The following is a 22,986-nucleotide window of genomic DNA, read 5'->3' as shown; positions in this document are numbered from 1 at the left end:
CACCTGCAGAGAGGGTACGTACCACTGCCTGCTGCGCAACATTTTTGAGGGATACTGTGTTAAAATGTTGACAGCAAATTGCTATCCTGAAATCTCTGGGTATATCTACACTGCATCTGGGAGGGAGCCATCCAGCCTGTGTTGACAGAATCACAGGAGCGGGACTCAAACTAGTGTGCTAAAATTAATGGGGTGGATGTTGTGTTCTGAAGCCCACCCGGCCCCCTAGTCTTGAGGTCCTAAGCTACAGCTCGAGCTGCAATGTCCATGCTGCTATTTTTAGTGTGCTAGCTTGAGTCTGTCTATCTGGACTGGGAGACTCGCTCCCATCTGCAGTGTAGACATACCCATAGGGGCTCCATGACTCTTCAGGGCCACAAAGGGGTTCTACTTAGTCATCAGACACCTGTGCCTCAACTTTCTTAATGAAGGGACACAGCATTGGCCTAGACAGGCTCCAGGAGCAGCTAGACCTCAGGAGGGTTTCCAGGGAGCTGAGAGGAGAAAGGTGGACCCCTCTAGAGCCCAGGTCGCTGTGTTTTATTACTAATGAGGCCTATCTATAGAGGGCAACCTCCTAGGCAAACAGGGGCGGCTCTAGCCATTTTGCCACCCCAAGCACGGTGGCAAGCCGTGGGGGGCGCTCTGCCAGTCGCCGGTCCCGCGACTTCGGTGGACCTCCTGCAGATGTGCCTGCGGACGGTCCGCTAGTCCTGCGGCTTCGGGACGCCTGTGGGAGATCCACCAGAGCCGCGGGACCATTGGACCATCAGCGGCACATCTGCGGGAGGTCCACCAGAGCCGCCTGCTGCCCTCCCGGCGACCGGCAGAGCACCCCCTGTGGCATGCCGCCCCAAGCACATGCTTGGAGTGCTAGGGCCTGGGGCCGCCCCTGTAGGCAAAGAACGCTGCTTTCCATTTCTTCAAAAGTGTGGAGAGTGTCAGTGGGTAGATCCTGGAAAACCAGTTTAGGTGCTGGATGACATTTTATTTTTCTGTGTATGTTGGTTTATCTGAGAAGCCATCCCAGAGGCACAGAGAGGGCATTTCAGGCAAGTAAATGATGGTTTTCTAAGAAGGAATGATTTTCTTTGGCTTCACATAAGCCCCAACTGACCTTTGATGGGAGGTTAGAACTGGGGCCTGACCACAGTCTGATGTAAACCACATGGAAACAAAAAATTAATACACATGGGAGACTGTTAAGGGAATGTGGTTTAATGGTTAGCGCATTGACTGGGGATCAGCGCTTTCAAGTTCTATTCCCTACTTTGCCCTTGACTTGCTGTGTGAGATTTTGCTTAAATCAGGCCTTGGTTACCAGAAACCTTAAATAATTATAGACATACCAGAGGTGCCAACTCTCACAATTTTATTGAAAGTTTTGTGATATTTGGTGTTTTTACTTAAATCCCCAGTTCCTAGAGTTGGAGCATTATGAGACCATCACAATTTACTTTTCATTGCCCCCTCACTCCCCCCCAAAAAAAAGTTTCTAGCCCTCATGGTTCTGGAGCACAACTTGAACATATGATACCTGAAGGCTAAACAACAAGATGCACAAAAATAACCCGTTTAGTTTTAAAATCTCATTATACTTAAGCCAACCTCATGATACTTCATGGTCTGACTCATTATTTTTGCACCCTTGAGGCTGGTTAATGCATGTCAGTTTTTGGAACCTTAGCTTGACATTGGGCCTGATAGTTCAGAGGTACCGAGCACCCACAACTCCTATTTACTTCAGTGGGTGCTTGGACCCTGTGGAAATTGGGTCCTAGTGTCTCAAGTTGAGCAACCACAACTGGAGGTCGCTGTTTGGAAATATAAACCCTTACTCCTCATTCAGAATAGATGTGCTGCACTACAGCCACAGCACAGGGTTATAGTCAAACAACTGCAGAGCTCCGTTCTATTACAAAACTTTCCTGTAAGGAAAGCGTGACTCATCCAAGCATTTACAGTTCTCTAAGGTTCATATTTTTGAACTTTGGTCTCCTAGTTGTGGTGAAAACAGTTCCAAAGTCTTACAGGGGAGTTGATCTCTGTGCTGGCACAGAGCATGCTACGTGGACCAAGGAGGGAGGCAATATGCTTCCATTAACCTGGAATGGGCTGGTTTGCCCCCAGTGTGGGTTAGAGCAGCCATGATGTTCTACTATGGGTAGGGCCCTACCAAATTCACAGTCCATTTTGATTAATTTCACAGTCATAGGATTTTAAAAATTATAAATGTCATGATTTCAGCTATTTAAATCTGAAATTACACAGTATTGTAGGGGTCCTAAGGTGACCAGATGTCCCAGTTTTATAGGGACAGTCCCAATATTTGGGGCTTTTTCTTATATAGGCACCTATTACTCCCCACCCCCTGTCCCAATTTTTCACACTTGCTATCTGGTCACCCTAAGGGGACCTGATCCAAAAGGAGGTGTGGGGTTGCAAAGGGGTTGCAAAGTTATTGTAAGGGGGGTTGCAGTGCTGTTACCCTTATTTCTGCGCTGTTGCTGGCAGCGGTGCTGCCTTCAGAGCTGGGATCCTGGCCAGTAGTCACCTCCTGGGCTGGTTCTAGGCACCAGCAAACCAAGCAAACCAAGCACCTGAAACCTATTCATAGCCCACCATTAGCTCATTAAATCTACTTTCACTTTAATACTTGCTTCCACTCAAGGGCCGAAAAATGAGATTTCCCTGTAACTGCTGAGTCTGTAGGTGCTTATCCTGGCCCTGTGCTCAGACTATCACACTGTTACTAGCCCATATTATTACATATTTACCCAGCGCTGTCCTAACCTCTGCCATAGGGTGGGGTTACCTGAGTGCTGCGCTGGGCAGCCTCTCCCCATCCTGACTATAACATCACCATTGATTGTTTAATATTACAGCAGTGGCTTCAAATGAGATCCGAACTCCATTGTGGTAGGTGCTATACAAACAGCCCTGGCCTCACGGAGTTTAACAATCTAAAGAGCCAGGCAGACAAGGAGTGCATTGTTACTCTCCTTTTACAGATGGAGAGCTGAGACCCAGAGAGAAGTGACCTTCCCAAGGTCACTCAGCAAGTTTGTGGCAGAGCAGGGAATTGAGCCCAGAGCTCCTCTTGGGTGGAGCTGGGTTGAAATTTTTTGAATTTCGAAATATTTCAACACAAAATGGGGCCAATTCTTTTGTAAAATATGTTCCCAATTTTTAACCAGTTCTACTCCTGAGTCCTCGTGTGGGGTTTTAACCACAAAACCAGGTTTTCTCCAGGCCAGTCTGATGTAAGGATGCTCCAGTTAACTTTGAACCCAAGTTTAAGGTGGGAATAGTGGTGCTTTGGTCTCTGAGGGGTTAACTCTAGCTCAGTTCCCCCAACCCGTCGACATACGCTCAGGGGGAAGGGCTATAAGACTAGCTGCTTGCAAGGGAGAATGACTTTGGGAAGACAGGCTCCACACACATGGGTTGCAGAGCTGGGGTGAACCCCATGCTGGGCCATTTTCTGTCTATTTTAAGCTTTCAAGTGGTTTTTGTTCTTGTTGTAGACGCCACCCTCTCGTTCTCAAGAATGAACCTTGAAGAAAAGGCCTTGAGATGGATTCTAGGCCCTGCTCCAGCCACTTTACTCTGCTTCAGTGGCATGAAGGGGCTGCAACAACCCTCTAGGGAATACCTCCAGTGGAGCAGGGCCAACATAGACAGCCCTATGCTGCCCTTGGGTACGGCCCCTGGGGGCTGGCTGGGAATGAGACAGGAGTATGTTGAAAGCAGGAGGGGCTGCAGAACAGCTCAGAAGGAAGCAGGTAAGTCTGCCCTCAATGAGAATAATATCTAGGGCTGCTTTAGTTTGTGCAAAGGCCATGCCGCCCAGAGAGCAGCCTGGAAGTAGCCAAGAGAGTTTGGAGCCATCTTCTCTCCACCTGCTCCTCTGTTTCTCTGCACCTCCTGAGAGGCACAGCACAGAATCCGATTGGGTTGCTGGCTGACAGGTTTTTTTTCACTTTTCTGGACTGTTCCACACAGTGAGCTGTGCCATAGGGCAATTGAGATATTATCTTAATTAGCAAATTAACTCTTGCTTGATAACTTATCTTTACTGGGTACAAAAATTAACTTGCATTCCCGTTTTGGACACTAGAACGTGGAGAAGCTGGTATCAGAACCTTGGTGAGAAATTCACTCATTTCATATGGAAAAAAGGATTTGTAATATGACGTACTTTTTGACAAAATATTTTAGGGCCTAGCTGCACTATAAGTCTAGTGGTGCCAGAACTGATAGGGATCTAACATCCCTTTGTGTTTATGCCATGGATGGGACAATGTGGCTACAGCACTGTTAGGTGAGTGAATGAGCTTCAGACAAAAAATTAGCCACTGAAGTGATTAATTTATTTGTTTTGATTTAAAAAAAAAAAAAAAGTCAAAAGCTGCAGGGCCCTTTTCTATAAATTAAAATGACGTATTTGGTGAAAAAGTTCAAACAGCAAATAGATTTGCTCATGGACAATTTGCAAATGGAGAGGTGCAATGCATTCGATACATCACTCATTGGGAATTATTCACCCATCTCTGCAAGTGAGTGATAAACCATCACAGACAAGTGAACAAAACAGGCCTATGTGGGGTGAGAGCCAAATGAGAGACTAGGTGGGGGGGTATTATCTTTTATCGGACCAACTTCTGTTGGTGAGAGAGACAAGCTTGTGCACTTACACAGGCTCTTCTTCACAGATAAAGAATAAAAGATATTACCGCACCCATCTTGTGGCTACCACGCTGCATAGTGCTAAATGAAACGTTCCTCTTGTAACAAGGGATGGTTAGGAGAATAGGGCATGGTTGCTTTCTGGGGCAGATTGGCCTCCCAGTCTTCCATTCAGCCCTCGGCATATTTTTAGAGAAAATTTAAAAATTGTCTAGGGTCTAGTAATACAAGTTTCTTCAATTTGCAGTCTCCTACTCCCTCCCCAGCTGAGACTGCTGCATCTCTTGCCCCTTCCTACACTTGATTGCTGCCAAGGTCACTGGGGGAGAAGTGTGTGCAAAGAGTATCTCGTGATCATGCTGGTCCTATGGCCCCTGCGCTGAGCATCAGGGTTAGCCTTGAATTCAGATAGCACGTGGAAGGGCTGTATGGGATATCTGCTGATATGTCCTGACAGCTCACTAATGGTACAATTTAGATGGTATCTTAATTAGGGACCTGGGCTGCAAATTTATCTTTCTAAACTTCCCCTCCCTGGGTAAAATATTAACTAGCTTTGCTGTGTTGGACAAGAATGGTTGGACACAAAGTTGTCCATAGCATGGACAGAGCTGCAAAAAGGTTGGCTTAATTCAGAACTTCCAGCCATTACAACTCCACTGACATGAGTGGAGTCACTCCTACTTCTCCCAGGTGTGAGAGCAGAACCAGACCTGTTGTTTCTTATGTTTAAACTGGTGCTTAGTTTTTCTTCTGCTTATTGAGCGACTGTGGAGCTTAGAGGAGAAGAGCAGCTGATATAAAGCCAGGAGTCAGTTACTACAGGAGAAAAGGATTACAACAGATGGGATTCATTAATAATAATGATAATAATAATTAATAAAGCTCTTCTACAATATGTTTCATCAGTAGATGGCAACTTTCCAAAGTAGATAAATATCATTATATCCATACAGATGGGGAAACTGAGGTACAGGGCTCAAAGTCATACAGCAGACCCATGACAAAGAACAGAGTAGAACCCAAACTCTTGTGTCCTAGTCCACTGTTTTAGCCACTTGGACACACTGGGCTAGGCAGCAGGGTGCCTGAAAACAGCTATGAATTAGTCTGCATTTAATTTTTCAGTCAGCAATGAAGGGAAAAAAACACTTTGGGCTTTTAAAATTCTACCTAACACTGTAAACCAGAAGATAATAGGAAATACAGTGGAATCCCGTTGATCTTTTCTACTGTAGATGCCTTCATACCTCCACCATTCATCACAATCTCATTTAGTCACACAGCCTAACTCCAGCCTCCGTGAGATTTAGATATATTCTCCATACTCATACAGACAGAATCATGTCTTGGTAAATTCTAGAACATGCTGGTTGAACATTAAAACACATAAATGGCCCTGGCGTTGTTGGAGGTTGTTGTTAGGATTATGTGGCTGAGTCTGATAGTGAGTAAGTGAAGGTATGGACTGTGCTTGGTTACATGCTGGAATGGAGGAGAAGGCTGTTGTGGAATCAGCAGTCATTGAACGTTAGGGTGTCTTGATGACTGAATGAGTTGAGATTGGTGTAGATATTAATGTTGGCTCAATTGGTAATAGCCTTGAGCAACCTTTACTCTCAGTAGGTCTATGCTGCAAATAACTTGAGTTAAAATAGCAGTGAAAACACAGCTACCTGGCCTTTAGATCAGGTTAGCAGCTTGAGTTCAACCCTAACTCCATGTAGGTGTTAGCTCAAACTGCTAATATGAGTTAAAAGTGGAGGTGCTGTCTTCACTGCTGTTTTAACCCAAGTTAGCTAAAACTGCTTAGCTAATCTGAGTTAAGAACACACCTTTTATTTGCTGTGTCGACATACCCTTAACGGTTTTGTGGAGTATTTAATTAAATGATTTTAATATTGCTGATAACATCTTCTATACGTAGAATGAACAAAGATGAATGTAGGAAAAGAGAAGTCTCATTTTAAAAAAAATTCCTTATAGAACAATTATTTTGGTCAAAACATTATTGGTAAACAAGTCCAATAATAATATTTTAGCTATTGATATTATAGCTAAGGATGTTATCAGTAGATGTCAATTGTTTATAAGTATTTACACTGGGTATAGGAATTATTCACAGATGATGATAAAGCTGAATGTTCTTTTTTTTTTCTTCTTTCAAAAGGAGATCAAGTTCACAAGGCAATAGTTAACAAAGATAAAAAAAATACAGCGTACATCTCCTGGCACAGCGAGATATCAGTCAATATCATTTCAGTAAGATGTCAGTTCTGCTATTATAGTCCATATCTGGTAAAGTAATAGATGGGAAAATGTAGTCAGGGTAGGTTAGAAACTGAATCCAACAATTTGTACCTTCACTTACAAGTATTGATGATAACTTGACTTTTACCACTGAAGGACCTTGAAATTAAAGTGATTTTGATAAACATATGTATTTTCAAACACAAGTAAGCAATAATATCATTGCCCATCTGCTTAGCAGGATATTAATCTACTTTTTGAGTAGACAAACTACAAGTCCAAAGGTAACAGATTGCTTCATTACGTTTTTATTATCACACAGCTATAAGTAGATCTGTGTGAAACATTCACTACTGTTTTTTCATACACAAAAGCAAACATGCTTACAGTTTGAACAAGACTGGGCCTTGTTTGGCCTGGAAAATTTTGTTTCCATTGGTCAGCACTAGTGCAGTGGCATTATTTTTAGTAACAGTGTCATTGCTAGTATTGACAGGAGAAAGGCACAAAATGTCTTGAGTTCAGCCAGCGTGATAGCTTTCACTGTTAGCACCTGTGCTAGAAAAGAAGTGCAACATTGTCTAATATAGACGTACGTTGTGTGTCTGGCTCCCCTTGGTAACAGTTTGCACTGAACTGAGTATTAAACGGCTGCTGAACTCTATTTCCAGGAAAAGTGCTCAGAAATGTAAAGCATCCCTTTGGCTGGGAGGGATCTGACTCTGAGTGGCTTCCACTTGGCTCCCAAATATTGTTTCTATTTGGAGAGCTCTCCACAGCATTTCTATGGCTATAGCTTGCTCTAGTCTAGGCAGTCCTTCAGGACTAGCCTTAAAGACCCCCTACACCCCTTGAGTGTAGCTCCCAGCTGTCCACAGCCACAGAGATACGGTGAGAGCAATGCCAGGCCGTGTGATGTAATGCATTGCTCTTTGACTGTGCGTAGTTTGGGACTGTGCCGTAGGTGGGAGAGAAGCTCAGGGATGGGAAGAGGCAGAATGGAGATGGGGAGAGTGGAAGACACAGAGAGAGAGAGAGCAAGACAGAAAGGTGGAGGGGAATCTTGGAGTGGGGGCTCTAGGTGGTGCAGGAAAGGGGCTTAAAAGGGGGACCTGGAGGAAACTTGACAGGAGCCAGTGTGGGGTGGTGAGTTGGGAAATCCAGGGAGAGGGAAAGGAGGGGAAACTTGAGGATGGATTTGACCAGGGGTGGGAGATGAGGAACTGAAGAATTTGTGAGAGGATAACTTTTGTAAACAAGGTAATGTGTATATTGATTATTCAGATTAGGACATTGTATCAAACCTGAGGTGCCGTGACCTTCTGTGCCTGGTTTCAACATGTGGAGAGGGGAGCTGGGCCCTGCCCTGTGGTGCATTGGAGCCCCGAATGCCGGGTGAGTGCGGGGTGGGCTCACTCTCCAGCCCATGACCAATGACTCATTGCAAAACCTGGCTCTGCGCCTGGATCTCTCTGCTGATTTTACATTGTCACTCCTAGAAATGTAGGGTTGGAAGGGACCTCGAGAGGGGATCTAGTCCATCCCCCTGTGCTGAGGCAGGGCCAAGTAAAAGTAAGTCATCCCTGACAGGTGCTTGGCCAGCCTGTTCTTAAAAATCAAACTTTCCTCAGTGTCTGGTTCTCTCCTTTGACCTTCATGACTCTCCTCTCACCTCTCTGACAGTTTCTTCAGCATTTCTTTTACTGGGTTCTCCTCTTTCCCATTTTTCGTGAGATTCCAAAATGGCTCTGTCCTTGGCCACCTCCTTTTCTCCCTTTACACTTCCTCTCTGGTTTATTCTCAGCCATTCTCATTACTGCAACTGCTGCTGGCGATTTGCAAATCTTCCTATACATCACAGGCTGTCTCATCATCAGCTTAACTGCAACAGGCTCAGACTCTGTGGGGCTGATTCTCAGTTACTTCCTTCCTGGCCTTTGGGAGGTGAGGAGCAAAGGTGGTTTTAAGCCATCATTGTGCTCCCCATTTTCAGGGACTGTGCAGGGACCTCTTTGGCTCCTGATGTAATTTAGATCAGACTCAGGCCTGCTTTATGATCTGTTTCCCCTGCTCCTTTATTCACCCTGTGCAGTACAGTCTGACCATACCCTCTTCACCAGGGCAGGGAACAGTGCCAGTGGAGAGCCTTATATTGCAAGAGAGGCTCCTGCACAGGGGGGAAAAAGGGGTGTAGTGTGAGAATCAGGCCCCTTATCTTTCCGCCCAAATATTCTGCATTCTCTGTCACTGCTAGCAAACCTATGACTAAGTCTGTGTCATCTTTGATTCCTCCCCTCTCAAGTCCTCACTTAAAATCCTGGTGCTTCTTCACTAATGCTACAGAGACTCCAGCAAAGCACCTTTATTTCCATATTTAGAAGCTGTATTTTGTTATTGTATTATCCTTTATTTCTCTTGGAGCCCACAGCATGTGAGATGTTCTCCAAATGGAGAAGACGGCATGATGACTGCCTTGAACTGTGCAGTGTGAAGGCAGACCTGTGGGAAGACTGCGAGTAAGGACAAAAGGAGCAATATTCACAAGCAAGCAAGAGCTGTCATAGGTAATGAAAGCTACATTTTACATAAAATTAGCATGTAAATATTTTCATTGCTTAATCAGCTATTAGGAGGTGATTTAAACATATGCGAACAAATAAGTCTCTGACTTCCAAGGTAATCTCACATGAAGTTGTATAATATTCAGTTGTACAAGGAGTCTTATCGTTCATGTTATATATAGTCCCTTGGTTTGCTCTGCAATCACATGCTTTATATTGAAATAATTCTTTGACGGGAGGATTTCAAAATGAACAACACTGGAATCAGCTAAGAATCTAATCTTGAAACTAAAGCAGTGAAGTTAACTCTTTATTTAAAAAAAAAAAAGTCCCTAACCCCACTTACTCACCATTACATAATTTGAGCGATGTTACAACCCTTGTTTGTGAAGACAGCCATTCCTCATTCAGAGAGGTGCCCTTTAGCTTACTTTTCAACAGTCTGTTCAAAAAATAAAGCACAAAGCTGTGCACTGATCATTTCCTGCTAGTTCTTAGAATGGCACAAACTTGTATTCCAAAGAGAAGGCTGTGATCAGCTCTGGAGAATTTTTTTTATTAGCTCCTAAAAAACAGGATCACAGTAGCAGGTGGAGGTTTTTTACATTTTCCTTCAGCATTGTCATATGGGCAAGGATCCCTATCTAATATCCAAAGTTTCTCAGAATCCCTGGGATCAGACAATAGCCTCTTGCTGAACTGATCTCTTGTTCAATCATGAGCAAAAAGGCAAATGAATTAGTTCTCTCTGTCTATGAAAGGAATAGAGATAAAGAGTTAAGTGTGGAGCGGGAGGGAGAGAATTATAGTATTATATGAGCTAAGGATTAAAGAACAGCTATTGTAAATTGACAAACTATCAGCCACCAGCAGCTGACTGGAGGCACACTTTGGCCTATAAATAACAGGAAAGAGCTGTTCGCAGCCCATTCAGAGAGGGGACCACAGGAGCAGCACCAGCTGTGCAGAGGATATACAGGTTGTGTAAGTGCAGCAGACATGGATGTGATCTTTGGTAGAAATAAAGAGGAGCACCCAGAGCCCATAAAAGCAGAGGTGAAAGGTAAGGAAAATCTGTTCCAAACTGGGTGGGTATTTTTGTGTTTTCAAATGAGTTAATAATCTAGCACTTGTTTTCCCAAGACAACACTGAAAAGGGGAATAGCTGGGTCTAATGAAAGGGAGAATATAAGAGAGAGGTGAATGGCTGTTTAGAAGATTGAGATCAGATCTTATTTCTCCCCCCGAATTGCAGGTCTTTTCTCACTTTATGGACATATTTGGATGTACATTTCCGGGTGTACGTTTCCTGCAAGTAAGTTTGAAAAGGAGTCACTGAAACTCGTGGTTGCCAGCAAAGTCAGGTGGATTCAAATCTGGTGCAACCCCCATTCCCCGCCTTCCCCCCCCCCCCGCCTTTCTCTTTGTCCTTTCAGTTTCTCCCTCTTTCCAGTCACTAGCCTCTAGTCACTTTCTTCATGTTCAGTTCAGAGGATTGGCTGACATTGTCATTTTCACTTCCTGGAGACAGAGAGAGGGACTGTAACTCTTTGTAGAGCTGTTTCTAAAGACAAATAGAAAGGCAGACATAACTAATGCCCAGTGGCTTTATTACAAAGAGGGCAGAACAAGCCAGAGAAAAAGGAACAGTGTTGCTGAGTCAGGGTAATTTAAAGTCATGTGATTTAAGATGGTGATTTAATGAAAATCAATATTTTTAATGCATTTTGAGTGAAGTCATTTCAGTAGATACTGTTCCCATGGTTAGTATTTTTGCCTTGATTTGATTGCCACATTTTATCTCATCCTAAAGAGTTTTGTGATGCAGCAAGGTGAATGATTTTATAAAAAGTTTTGTTGTTGGAACAGCAAGTAGGCAGAAGTGGCATCTTTTTAATCAACAGATCTGCCCCAGTATGAATTCAGAGTAACATTTGCTCATGTTAGAGACAAAAACAAGATTGTATTGCTATTCATTCCTATAATCGTGGCTAACACAAATAAGGGGTGAACTGGATTCTGTGAATTCTGGCTTGCAATCCTCAACCAGAATTGCTTAAAACCTCAACTGCAAAATCTTTATTGGTAGAGATGCAGTGCCTTAGAGGACCCAGCTTGACTCTCAGATTCCAGGTTTAGGTCATGGTGCAGAGACAATATACACAATCCCACAATGCCAATTTTTAAAGTCACTTTTCAAAATGGAACACACTTAAAACAAATGATGGTCCAGTTACTTATTGATTGTGGAAATAAAGAGAATCTTTAAACATTCAATATTTTTTCAGTCAGCTACGCACAGCTCCCGTTTGTGTATTTTTCAGTGGCTTGTATTATCACTCACTCTATGTACTGATCTCAGTCTCCATCTATGAGGCCTTTATTTGGCTTTCTTTGTTTCTAGGAACTTCACTGGTAACTCACTGTGCTATCCTGTCTAATAACATGCTCATTTAACATGACTTCATCACTGTAATATCTGATCACTTTCCAAACATTTATGGATTCATCTTCACATCCCTCAGGGGACATAGGAAAATATTATTTATCTCCGCTTTGCAGATGGAGGGAAAAAATCTCACTAGGGTCCAGATCCTTAGAGGTACTTTAGGCATTACTCTGCTCAGCATAGCAATGTTTGACCTCGAGGTGCCCTGCTGCTCAGTGGAATCTTCAGCTGTGAGTTAGGCTCCATCCCTCCCAGTATAATGCATGAGGAAAGTTTCGTGTATGGAAGGAATTTTCAGAAGCCGGAAGCTGCCTAAACTAACCTGGAGGGATATGCTGAGGTGAGGGGCAGAGAAGAGAGGGGCTTAGGCATCTAAGTGGCTGACCTCTGCTTGGGAGCCTCAGCCATGAATCCTCTCCTGGAACTAGGGCCTAAGACAGGTCACCTGCTTATGTAGCCCATGCACTAGCAGCTGAAACAGTGGCTGTCTGTCTCACTTATATTTCACAGTGCCCTGGGCTGCCTTTTGTGCAGATGCTTTGCTGCACCTCCATGCATCAGTGGCTTCCTTCTGTTGCAGGGGGCTGGTAGGAAACAGATGTTAGATTAGAGTGACCAGATGCCCCAATTTTATAGGGACAGTCCTGATTTTTGGAGCTTTTTTCTTATATAGGCACCTATTACCCCCACCCCCACCCCCGTCCTGATTTTTCACACTTGCTATCTGGTCACCCTATGTTAGGTGTGCTCCGAACTTGCCTACTTGACTGGCCTCTGCTGGCAAGATAGGCATTCCCGTGCCTCGTTTGAGAATCCTGCTTCAGGGCATTGGCTTGAGCTAGGGCTGCAAGCAGCTCGTTACCTGTGAAGTGGCTTCAGTGCATAGACAGCTAAGCAAATGCTGACTGGTGGAAATTTAAACACCTACAGTGTTAGGCAGCAGCTGAGCAGCAGATCTGAAAAGGTAAGTGGTGCCAAAAGGGTGGACTTAGGTGCCTCGGGAGCCAGATAGGCTACATCTACACTGAGGGGTAGGGGGGGAAAGCCCACAGCAGCGAGTTGCTGACTTGGGCTTGCTCTAGGGGGCTAAAAGTAGCAGTGTAGTCATTCCCACTCAGGGATGGGTCTCAGAGGCTGGGCTCCAGCCTGAGTGGGAACGCCTACACTGATTTTTAGCCCTATGGCGCAAGCCCCATGAATCTGAGTTAGTTGACCCAGGCTCTAAGACTTGCTGTTGTGGGTTTATTTTGCAGTGTAGCTGTGTCTATAGGTAGCTAGGTCCAGATCCTGAAATGTACTTAAGTGCCTATTTGCATCTTGAGGTACCGAAATGTCTTTAAAATGTGGCCCTGGGTAACGTGTAGGAGGTCATGCAGGAAGTTTGTGGCAGTTAGAAATTGAACCAGGTCTTCTAAAGCTCTGTCCAATACCTTAACCACAAAACCATCCTTGCTCCATACTATATGCCACTGAAAGAGGTTTGTCTTTGTTGTTTTACTCTTCAGATATCTTTAGAGTATTTTTAATCTGATGTGAGAACATGCTTTAATTAGGTCTCTCTTTTAACTTGAGTCTAGATATTCTTTGAATTGCAAAGTTCCCATTTCTTATGTGAAATATCTGAGGGCAGAGAATAGCTTTACCAAGGCCAAATCGTCTGTGGATGGACAAGGCCCCAAATGCTGCAGAAATACTAATTTGTTTTGCTGCATGGTAGGGAAGGCAGGTTAGCCTGATCCTCAGTGGTGTGGCAGAAATGAGGGTTGGCTGGGTCATGGCCAGTGGGCTAAGTTCATTGCACAGATTCCTGTTCCAATGCCCCATGAAGGGTTGCTGGGAGGACTACAAAGGGCCACAGTCACATATACTGTCTTTGGAGACTGCATAACCTGAGGTGTTCTGTTATGCTAATAAGAACGTTAGATAAACATTCCTATTGTCAGATATTTATACTGGACTACTTCAACTAAATATACTGATGAGCAAAAATGTTGTACCGTATGTAACTTGAATGGCTGGATCTCATAGACTCATAGACTCATAGGTCAGAAGGGACCAATATGATCATCTAGTCTGACCTCCTGCACAAGGCAGGCCACAGAACCCTACCCATCCACTTTTATAACAACCCCTAACCCAGGACCGAGTTATTGAAATCCTCAAAATTGGTTTGAAGACCTCAAGCTGCAGAGAATCCACCAGCAAGCGACCCATGCCCCACGCTGCAGGGGAAGGCTAAAAACCTCCAGGGCCCCTGCCAATCCGCCCTGGAGGAAAATTCCTTCCCGACCCCAAATATGGCGATCAGCTAAACCCTGAGCATGTGGGCAAGACTCACCAGCCAGCACCCAAGAAGGAATTCTCTGCAGTAACTCAGTTCCCATCCCATCCAACATCTCGCCACAGACCATTGAGCAGACTTATCTGGTGATAATCCAAGATCAATTGCCCAAATTAAACTATCCTATCATAACATCCCCTCCATACACTTATCAAGCTTAGTCTTAAAGCCAGAAAAGTCTTTTGCCCCCACTACTTCCCTCGGAAGGCTGTTCCAGAACTTCACTCCCCTAATGGTTAGAAACCTTCGTCTAATTTCAAGTCTAAACTTCCTTATATCCAGTTTGAACCCATTCGTCCTCGTGCCTACATTAGTACTAAACTTAAATAATTCCTCTCCCTCCCTAACATTAACCCCCCTGATATATTTATATAGAGCAAGCATATCCCCCGCAGCCTTCTTTTGGCCAGGCTAAACAAGCCAAGCTCTTTGAGTCTCCTTTCTTGAGTACTCCTACTCCTTCTGAACACTTTTCGTCACTCTATTGCTTTATCATCTTCCCTTTCCCCATTTATCTTTTACAGCGCTCTTCACCTTTTGGATCATTCTGTGTATCTAGGTCCAAATCTTGCTCACCTTACTTCAAAAAGTAGAACTGTTGACTCCACTGGGACTACTTGTGTGAATAAGGCCAATGGAGTTTGTCCTCTGAAGTTTTTATAGCCTGTAAATATTTTAATAATCAATTCATCTGGGATGTTGTCAATACCTGTAGCCTTTCTGTTCTTGAGTGATTTCACAACTGTCTCTGCTTCACGCGGTATTGGAAAGTCATCCTCCTCTGAATCTGGGCTGTCTAAGACACTAGCATCTCCATTTGTCTGGTGGTTGTATAGATCAGAGCAGTAGTGTGTCCACCTATTGATGTCCCTTTCTTCTGTAAGACCTTTCCCTTCTTTGTCTTGATTGATGAAATTCGGAAGACAAATAGTAATAGATGTAATCACCAAGATCTGCAGCAAGATCTGGCAGACCAGTGAGTGGCCCTCCACGTGGACACAGTCACTAATCATCCCTCTGCCAAAGAAAGGCCACTTGCAATTGTGTCAAAATTACCAGACCATAAGCTTAATTAGCCGTCCTAGCAAAGTGATGTTGAAAGTCATATTGAACAGATTGAAGCCACAAGCGGAGAACATCATCGCTGAAGAACAGGCTGAATTTCATGCTGGAAGAAGTACCACAGAACAGATTTTTCAACCTTCGTGTTCTATGTGAGAAGTCCTTACAACACCAGTAGGACATCTACCATATCTTTGACTTCCAGAAGGCATTTGACAGAGTATGGCATGAAGCTCTCTGGGCAACCATGAAGAAGTACAATGTTGGTCATAAGCTTATTCTTACCATTAAACAACTGTATGCCAAGGCCAGCAATGTAGTTCTCATCAATGGCACAACAGGAGGGTGGTTTCGCACCACTGTTGGAGTCTGGCATGGCTGCCTTCTTTCGCCCACACTGGTCAACATTTACTTGGAGCACGTAATGACTGATGCCCTAAAAGATCACATGTGCACAGTCAGCACTGTGGGGGGGGAACAATATCAAATCTTCGGTTTGCTGATGACATTGATGGCCTGATAGGCAGTGAAGATGAACTTGCCAACCTAGTTAAACAATTGGATGAAACCTCTGAAAAATACGGCAGAGAAAACCAAGCTGATGACAAACGTGACGGGATTAGCTCACATCACTGTCAGTGGACAAGAACTGGAGACAGTGAAACATTTCAAATATTTGGGGTAAATCATCACTGATGAAGGATCCAAAGCAGAAATTCTGGCAATAATTGCATGAACAGCAGCAGTAGTGGCAAAGCTAAAGCCAGTTTGGAGGAATAAGAACATCTCCCTGGAATCCAAACTGAAACTGCTGCAAGCATTGGTCATCTCCATTTTTCTGTATGCGTGCAAGACATGGACCCTTATGGCAAAACTTGAATGGAAAATACAGGTAGTAGAGATGAGAGACCCAGGATTTTACGGAAGTATCTCCTACTTTGACCATATCTCTAATGAAGAGGTCTGCAACATTGTCACCCAATATGCTGGGTCATCTGAAGACCTCCTGACGTCCATGAAGAAGCGCTAGCTGAAATGGTACAGCCATGTAACAAGATCATCTGGCCTATCCAAGATCATCTTCCAAGGGACAGTACAGGGGAAGAGAAGAAGAGGTAGACAGAAGAAGAGATGGACTGACAACATAAGTGTGGACAGGAATGGACTTTGCAGAGACTCAAGCACTGACACACAATCACCAGGAGTGGAGACAATTGGTTGATTGCTCATCTATGATGGTGCCTCAACAACCAATGCTGTTATGGAGGTGGTAGTGGTGATATATTTTAATTAGGATACTAGCTGTTTTCGCCAAGAGAATGAAAATAATACATACAAGATCAGTGTTAGAAATAGTCTTCTTCATTGTGTGCAAAGTAACACTTCTATTGTATACAGTATTGTGTACATACTGTAACAATGTCTTCCAGCTGAGCCCCACTTAATGAAAAATGAAAGCAATCTCACCATGTGGTGGTAGAGACCTACTTAATTTAACTGATACATCTTCTGTGTCTGCCTAGTCCCTTGCCCCATGCCTTGGGAAACTCTGCAGTAACGCATCTTATGTACTCTTTGTAGGGGGGGACAGGGAAAGTATTTAAAGTGTTCCCTCCCTCCAGATATGTATCCTTTTGGGGGGGAGTGAGGTGGAAGGTGAAAGAATGAATTCTTGTAGTTTTTTCCCATCAAGTTCTGTTATATGTCTAACAAGAAACAAAGCTTTTGCAATCTGAAAAAAATATATTAAATGTACATTATTTATCTACTCTCAGCCCTCTAGTGGCAATACTGAAGAGAGCCACTTTCTTCATATGGCTCCCTCTTACAGACTAAAGGGAGGTACATGAGAAGACTAGAATAATAAAAACATATACTCTCCCACCCATACTTCAGCGATGGGTTCTTACATGTGCCAACACAAAAGCAGATAACAGCCACAATATGATCACTGAGTTTTTATGCTGTCTGTCAGAGCCTAGAATCTTCTGTAGCTCTTGTTAGAATAGTCAAATGTGCATCTATCTTCCTCCATTCTCCCCCCTGCACAGAATTTCAAACCTAATACCATATGAAGGTGTGTGTGTTTGTACTGTGCCTGGCACAATGGGATCCTGGTCCAGGACTGGACCGATTACAATATAAATAGTGGTACTGTGTATACAGTATTAGTTAAATAAATGTTCTTGGAATGTATTAAAGGCGGGCCTGATAAAATCGCCTTTTATTAAGGTTGCCTGACTTTTTCTATTATACTACCCTGTTTTCAGTTGCTTAGAACTTTGCCAAACTGAAATTTTCCATGCCGGGTGTCTGCCTCAGGCTGAATGTTTTTGAAAAATGTCAGCCAGAATTGTTCAGCCAGTTTTGAGAACCAGGCTGGCAGGACAAGATGACGTTCTGCGTATTTTCAAAAATGTTGGTGATTTTTTTTTTAACGGTATTAGGCCTGTCCTGCTCCCTGTCCCCATGCTTTGGAGCAAGGACTTGAAATGTAACAGGTGGTTGGCCTTTGTGTCAGGGATGTGCCTTTTGCTATCCCTGTGAAAATCCACTCAAATTTGGTCAAGTTATAAGCCTCTGAAAAATCTGAGTTCACACATGCTCAGTAAAGACTTGAATTTTAGCATTCAGATTCCCTGAAGATTCCATCCATTCTGAGCAGGTTCCAGTTTGGGCTGAGCAGGACTGTCCGTAGTTGCAGTTCTGGGCTGCCGTGAGCTGTGCTAGTCCAGATCCAAGCACCAGAACTGAAAGTAGGTTGATTGAGAGCCCAGGAGAGTCAATGCCCCCTGCTGGGCTGAGGCAGCATGGAAGAGAAAATTGCAGGATTCAAATGCAGACCTGGCAGAGGAGAATAGGTGGGGAGAAAGGGCATGGAGGCTGGCTGGTGGTGGGACGAGTAGAGGGGAACTGGGAGTCAAGGTGGGGCAGGAAAAGATTAGGTCTAGCTGAGCCAGGAGATTGGAACTGAGGCGGAGACAGGGATGGAGACCATGGGGGACTTGAATGGGTGGGGGAAGGAGAGAGGGACTGGGAATCGGGGGGAGGGGGCTGAGAGTCAATAATGGAGGGAGAGTGAAATCACATGAGGAGCCGGGAGGAGACTGGGACTGGCTGGCACAGAGATGAGAACTGAGAATGAGTGGGGCAGGAGGAAAGAGATCAGAGGGGAGGGAAAACAGATTGGACGAGGAGCTGGGGCAAAGGAGAACTGGGACTGACTAGGCAAGGAGATTGGGACAAGGAGCTGGGGGGGGTCACACTGACATTGGACAAAGATCCTGGGAGGATGAATGGGAGTAAGTGGGGATGGAGAATGTGGGGAGAGGCATTACTGGAGGCCAAGGTAGGGAAGAGAGAGATTACTTGAGGAGCTGGGACTGGGAATGTCTGGTTAAAGAGACTGGGACTAGGAGTTGGAATGGGGGAAGGCTGGGACAGGGATTCCAGTGGGGTGACACTAAGACTTGCTGGGCAAAGAGACTGGAACTGAAATGAGACGCCTGAGGACTAGTGCTGACTGGAAGTGAATAGGCAAGGAGAATGGGACAGGGATGATGATCCAGATGTGCAGAAGAGACAGGCTGGAAGGGGTGTTGCAGAAGGAGTCACATTTGGGGAGAACAGGCAGAGGTCTGTGCCTAATAGATAACACTCTCCTCCAGAGCCTGGAATGGAACTCATAACTCCTGAGTCTCACCATTCCTCTGCTGTTAGCAAATATCTGTGAAACGCATCATGAAAGTGTTTGTATCATCCCCCTCTAGTGCTGGTCCACAGAGGATAACAATCTACTTGTACTATCGATGACTTTTGAAGTGACTGAGGTCTGAGTGGTGGCTCTAAAGGTTCCATCCCTCATGATGACCGTGAGGGTGTCAAAATATGTCACATGATGGAATAGCTTTACTTTTGGTTTGTTTACAACCTTAATTTTGACCCCTTGTGAATATGCATTATGATGCAGTCTTTGTGAGGAAGATAGATATTTATTTGGAAACAGAGCCAAATGGCCCTCAAATACTCTACTAAATTACTTTTGCCCTTCAGGTTATTTGGCCCTTGTTGCAACTTTGAAGGGGAGGAAAACACCCACCCCTTCTTCAAATTAATAAACAAGCAAACTTAAACTTAAAGGGCAATTACTTAAACTTTTACTAAACTAAGTAAAACCTTACAATACAAATGATCACATCAAGGTCACAATTGGAATGAAGCACTTTGACAATGATGTGAAATGGAAGCACCAACTGATTATATCAGCAGATGAACACAGCTGGTAATCAATCATGAAATTAAGACAACAAGTCAATTCTTTCAAATAGTAAATGCTGGAGGCTTAAGGAAGTGTTGTTTCCTTCTCAGTCCTTGAAGTGCCACTGGCGGCAATTGAGCTGGCCCCAGCTAAACAGGGGAGAACATATGTCCCTCCCCTTTAGAGTCTGTAGGATGAAGGGAGCTGGCTGGTCCCTCACCTTCCCTTTCATTAATTTAAACCCTAGTTCAGGCCATGTGGATCCTCTTTTTGCTCAGTTCCAGGCTAATTTCCCCACTTTTTGATACATCAAAGATCTGCAACTCTCCATTTCCCTCTTCGTGCAGAGTGGTGCATACAGATACAAACCAGCTAACAAAATGGTTTAAGGGAGGACTCACTTACCACGTGGGAAATGATTAATGGCATGTAGTGTTACTTATGCTTTTGCTTACATGTGAACAGTGTGTGTACACACACGCCATACACGCTTTAAAGAGTTAGAGAAAAATCAGTAATATTGGCAGGTGTCTCCATGCAATAACAAAATAGGGTAAGAGGGAAAAAGAGAAAGTTACTTAATAAAAGAAAAAGATTTGTTCTTCAGCTTGCGTGGCCTTCAGAGCATCAGCGCAGAGCTGCAGGTCAGGGGAACAGATGATATCTCTGGCTGGCACCTCTTGCTGACCGGTGGGCTTCCTCTATGCTGGTCAGGCTGACATAGCCAGTAGTGGTCTTGGTCACCTCTTCCTTAGAGCTAGCCTACAGAAAACAAAGGCATCAGCCCTTGGCGACATTGTGGTGGACTAGGAGGAACATGCCATTCTCCACCTCTACCTGGATCCTTGTGGTGGTGAATTTTAGCTTGTTCGACCTTATGGCACCTCCCTGGAGCATATCAGGGGACTACAAATCTAATAACCCAGAAATATAGTCCTCTCCCAGTCACGGATGGGCAAGCTTGGCTCTTGGTCAGTTTGGAAAGTCTCTCCTTTCACTGGACGTTCTCTTCTAATAACCAGCGTTAGACTAGACCACAAGCGTAGGCTACTCGAAAAATGTGATAAGCAGGAGATTGCTTCATGGAAGTATCCCAGTCCACTCTGCTCCTCTGGAGGGGGTAACAGTTAGGAGTGCACATGGCCCTGAATTTACTAGAGCCTTGACAGATTCTTATATGTGACTTATGCCCTAGTGGTGACTGCCATTGCCTTTCACCCACTCATATTCCCGCTCAGCCTTTCTTAAAATACTCATAGAGGTCCCTTTTCAACCGCCCTTTGCACCAGCAAAAAATTAGGGAACCAGTTGTTCATGGCTTAATTAGGTGAAGGGTCATCTTCCTCTTTGCATCAAGGCTGAGAGACAGAGTGGCCTTAGAGCCTGTTAATAACAAATCCTACTTAAACGACAAAGAATTAAAATTTATACCTACTAAAGAAACTTAAAGCTTTTACACACCAGGCTTCACTCAAATGGACCAATATCCCTCACAAATTACATGGCCTTTTATTATTTTTCCCGCAGGACCCCAGCCTCATTCTGTAGTGAGGATGGACCTGTTCTGGGGCAGAGCAGGGCTGTACAGTGAAGGAGACGGTTCTCTGTAGGACCCATGCTTCACTTGTTGCAGAAGTTGGAAGGTGTGTAGCAAAGGAAGCAGGGGATTACAGGGAGAGAAAGGATGGGCTCCTGGTGAAGGCAGCTGAATGAGTTCCTGTGTGATGCTAGACAAGGCAGTTAAACCACACTTTTCACAAGTGTCCACTAACTGTGTGTTCCTCATTTTCTGGGTATCTGTCTTGAGCATCTGATTTGCAGAAATGGTGAGCACTCTCAGCTGCAATTGAAGTCAATGAGAGCTGTGCTTTTAACGTGTGCTATATAATACTAAGTACTCTGAAAAATCAGGTCATAGGTATCTTAAATTGGGTACCCAAAGTTGGTAGATAGTTTTGACCTTAATTTCGGTGCCTCAGTTTTCCATCTGTAAAATAGGGACAATAATAGCTCCTCATCTCAAAGGAGTGTTGTGAAAATACGTTAATTGATGTTTATAAAGCAGTCAGATACTAGAGCAATACATTTCACAAAACAGCCTATGAGGCAATGAATAATTAGAGCTGACTAGAGGATGACCATTTAGTTTCAAGACAGCTTTCAAGGTTTCACAATTTGTTTTCATTCTGCATTGGAACAAAACCAGAACCTTTCAACCACTTTCACAAACCAGAACTGTGTTCAAACAGCCATATGTTGGATAGAAAAGATCAGGAATGCTTCTCGGTGGAAGTGACCAGAAAAACCATCCTGGACCTCAAAAATCTTCCTATTGAATGTTTCAGCTTTGATGGAACCAGATATTTTGACAAACATTTCATCAAAAGTGTTCTGATCAGCTCTATTAATAATTCTGTCTTCAGAGCAGGGTTTAAACAGTGTGTAGTAGGGTCTCCCATTGAACAATGAGGAAGACACAAAATATTGAAGAGCTTCTCATTAAATGAGTGCCATCTATTTTGCGCACTGACCGAGGCAGAGATCTTGTGGGAAAAAATAGAATGTGATAAAGTAATTAAAGTCAATAGCACATGCATATGACAAAGGAAAAACAGGCAAGTTTAATTCTGTCATTTCCAACTTGTGAGTGCTTGACTTTCTTCAAAAAAGCCTTATTAAGGTTGCAAAGATTTTTTTTTTGTGACTAACGTAGTAACTTAGCTGATTTCTTGTTCCTCATGTGTCATAAATCACCAAATCCCTATATCTTGCATTCAACCCTGGACAGCACTTATGTATTATCAATACAATATTTATAATCCTTATTTATATTATCAGAATTGACATTATTAGAGTTCTAAAGCACTGCCATCATGACACTTCATTACACTGTGTAATTTTATTAGTGGGATTGTTACTGGAATTCTACCAGCCTTCAATTTACATTGGCATCTTGGCCACTGAGAGGCATTTGATCTATAAATGACTCCTATAATTTATTTCTGGTAAGCCCTGGCTTTTGCTGGTAATAGCAAATTGGGATTAGATGGATAATTTTAAAATGAAAGTTCAGGAAGAAAATGCTCCTCCCTCATCAATCTCTTATAATTAGTAAATTATGTTCAGGTAATTTCATGTTTTCAGGTTTCAGAGTAGCAGCCCTGTTAGTCTGTATCCGCAAAAAGAACAGGAATACTTGTGGCACCTTAGAGACTAACAAATTTATTTCAGCGTGAGCTTTCGTGAAGTGAGCTGTAGCTCAGGAAAGCTCACGCTGAAATAAATTTGTTAGTGTCTAAGGTGCCACAAGTACTCCTGTTCTTTTCATGTTTTCAGTTTTGCATTTAGTTAGGGCTACATAGGCATACTTAAATGG

General features: G+C 43.8%; 1 protein-coding gene across 1 annotated transcript in view; it reads left to right on the top strand.

Annotated features, from left to right (window-relative positions):
* The first annotated feature begins 10,769 nt into the window (after positions 1–10,769).
* BCO1 (beta-carotene oxygenase 1) overlaps positions 10,770–22,986 on the top strand; it is a 31,036-nt gene continuing 18,819 nt past the window's right edge. Inside the window, exon 1 of the mRNA XM_050923012.1 lies at positions 10,770–10,815. Coding sequence (XP_050778969.1) covers positions 10,785–10,815 — 31 coding nt within the window. The 5' untranslated portion in view covers positions 10,770–10,784. The remainder of the gene's footprint in view (positions 10,816–22,986) is intronic.

This window comes from Gopherus flavomarginatus, chromosome 14 (assembly GCF_025201925.1).
Source record: "Gopherus flavomarginatus isolate rGopFla2 chromosome 14, rGopFla2.mat.asm, whole genome shotgun sequence".
NCBI lineage: Eukaryota > Metazoa > Chordata > Testudines > Testudinidae > Gopherus > Gopherus flavomarginatus.
The sequence above is the reverse complement of the archived record's forward strand: the minus strand, read 5'-3'. Positions and strand labels throughout refer to the sequence as shown.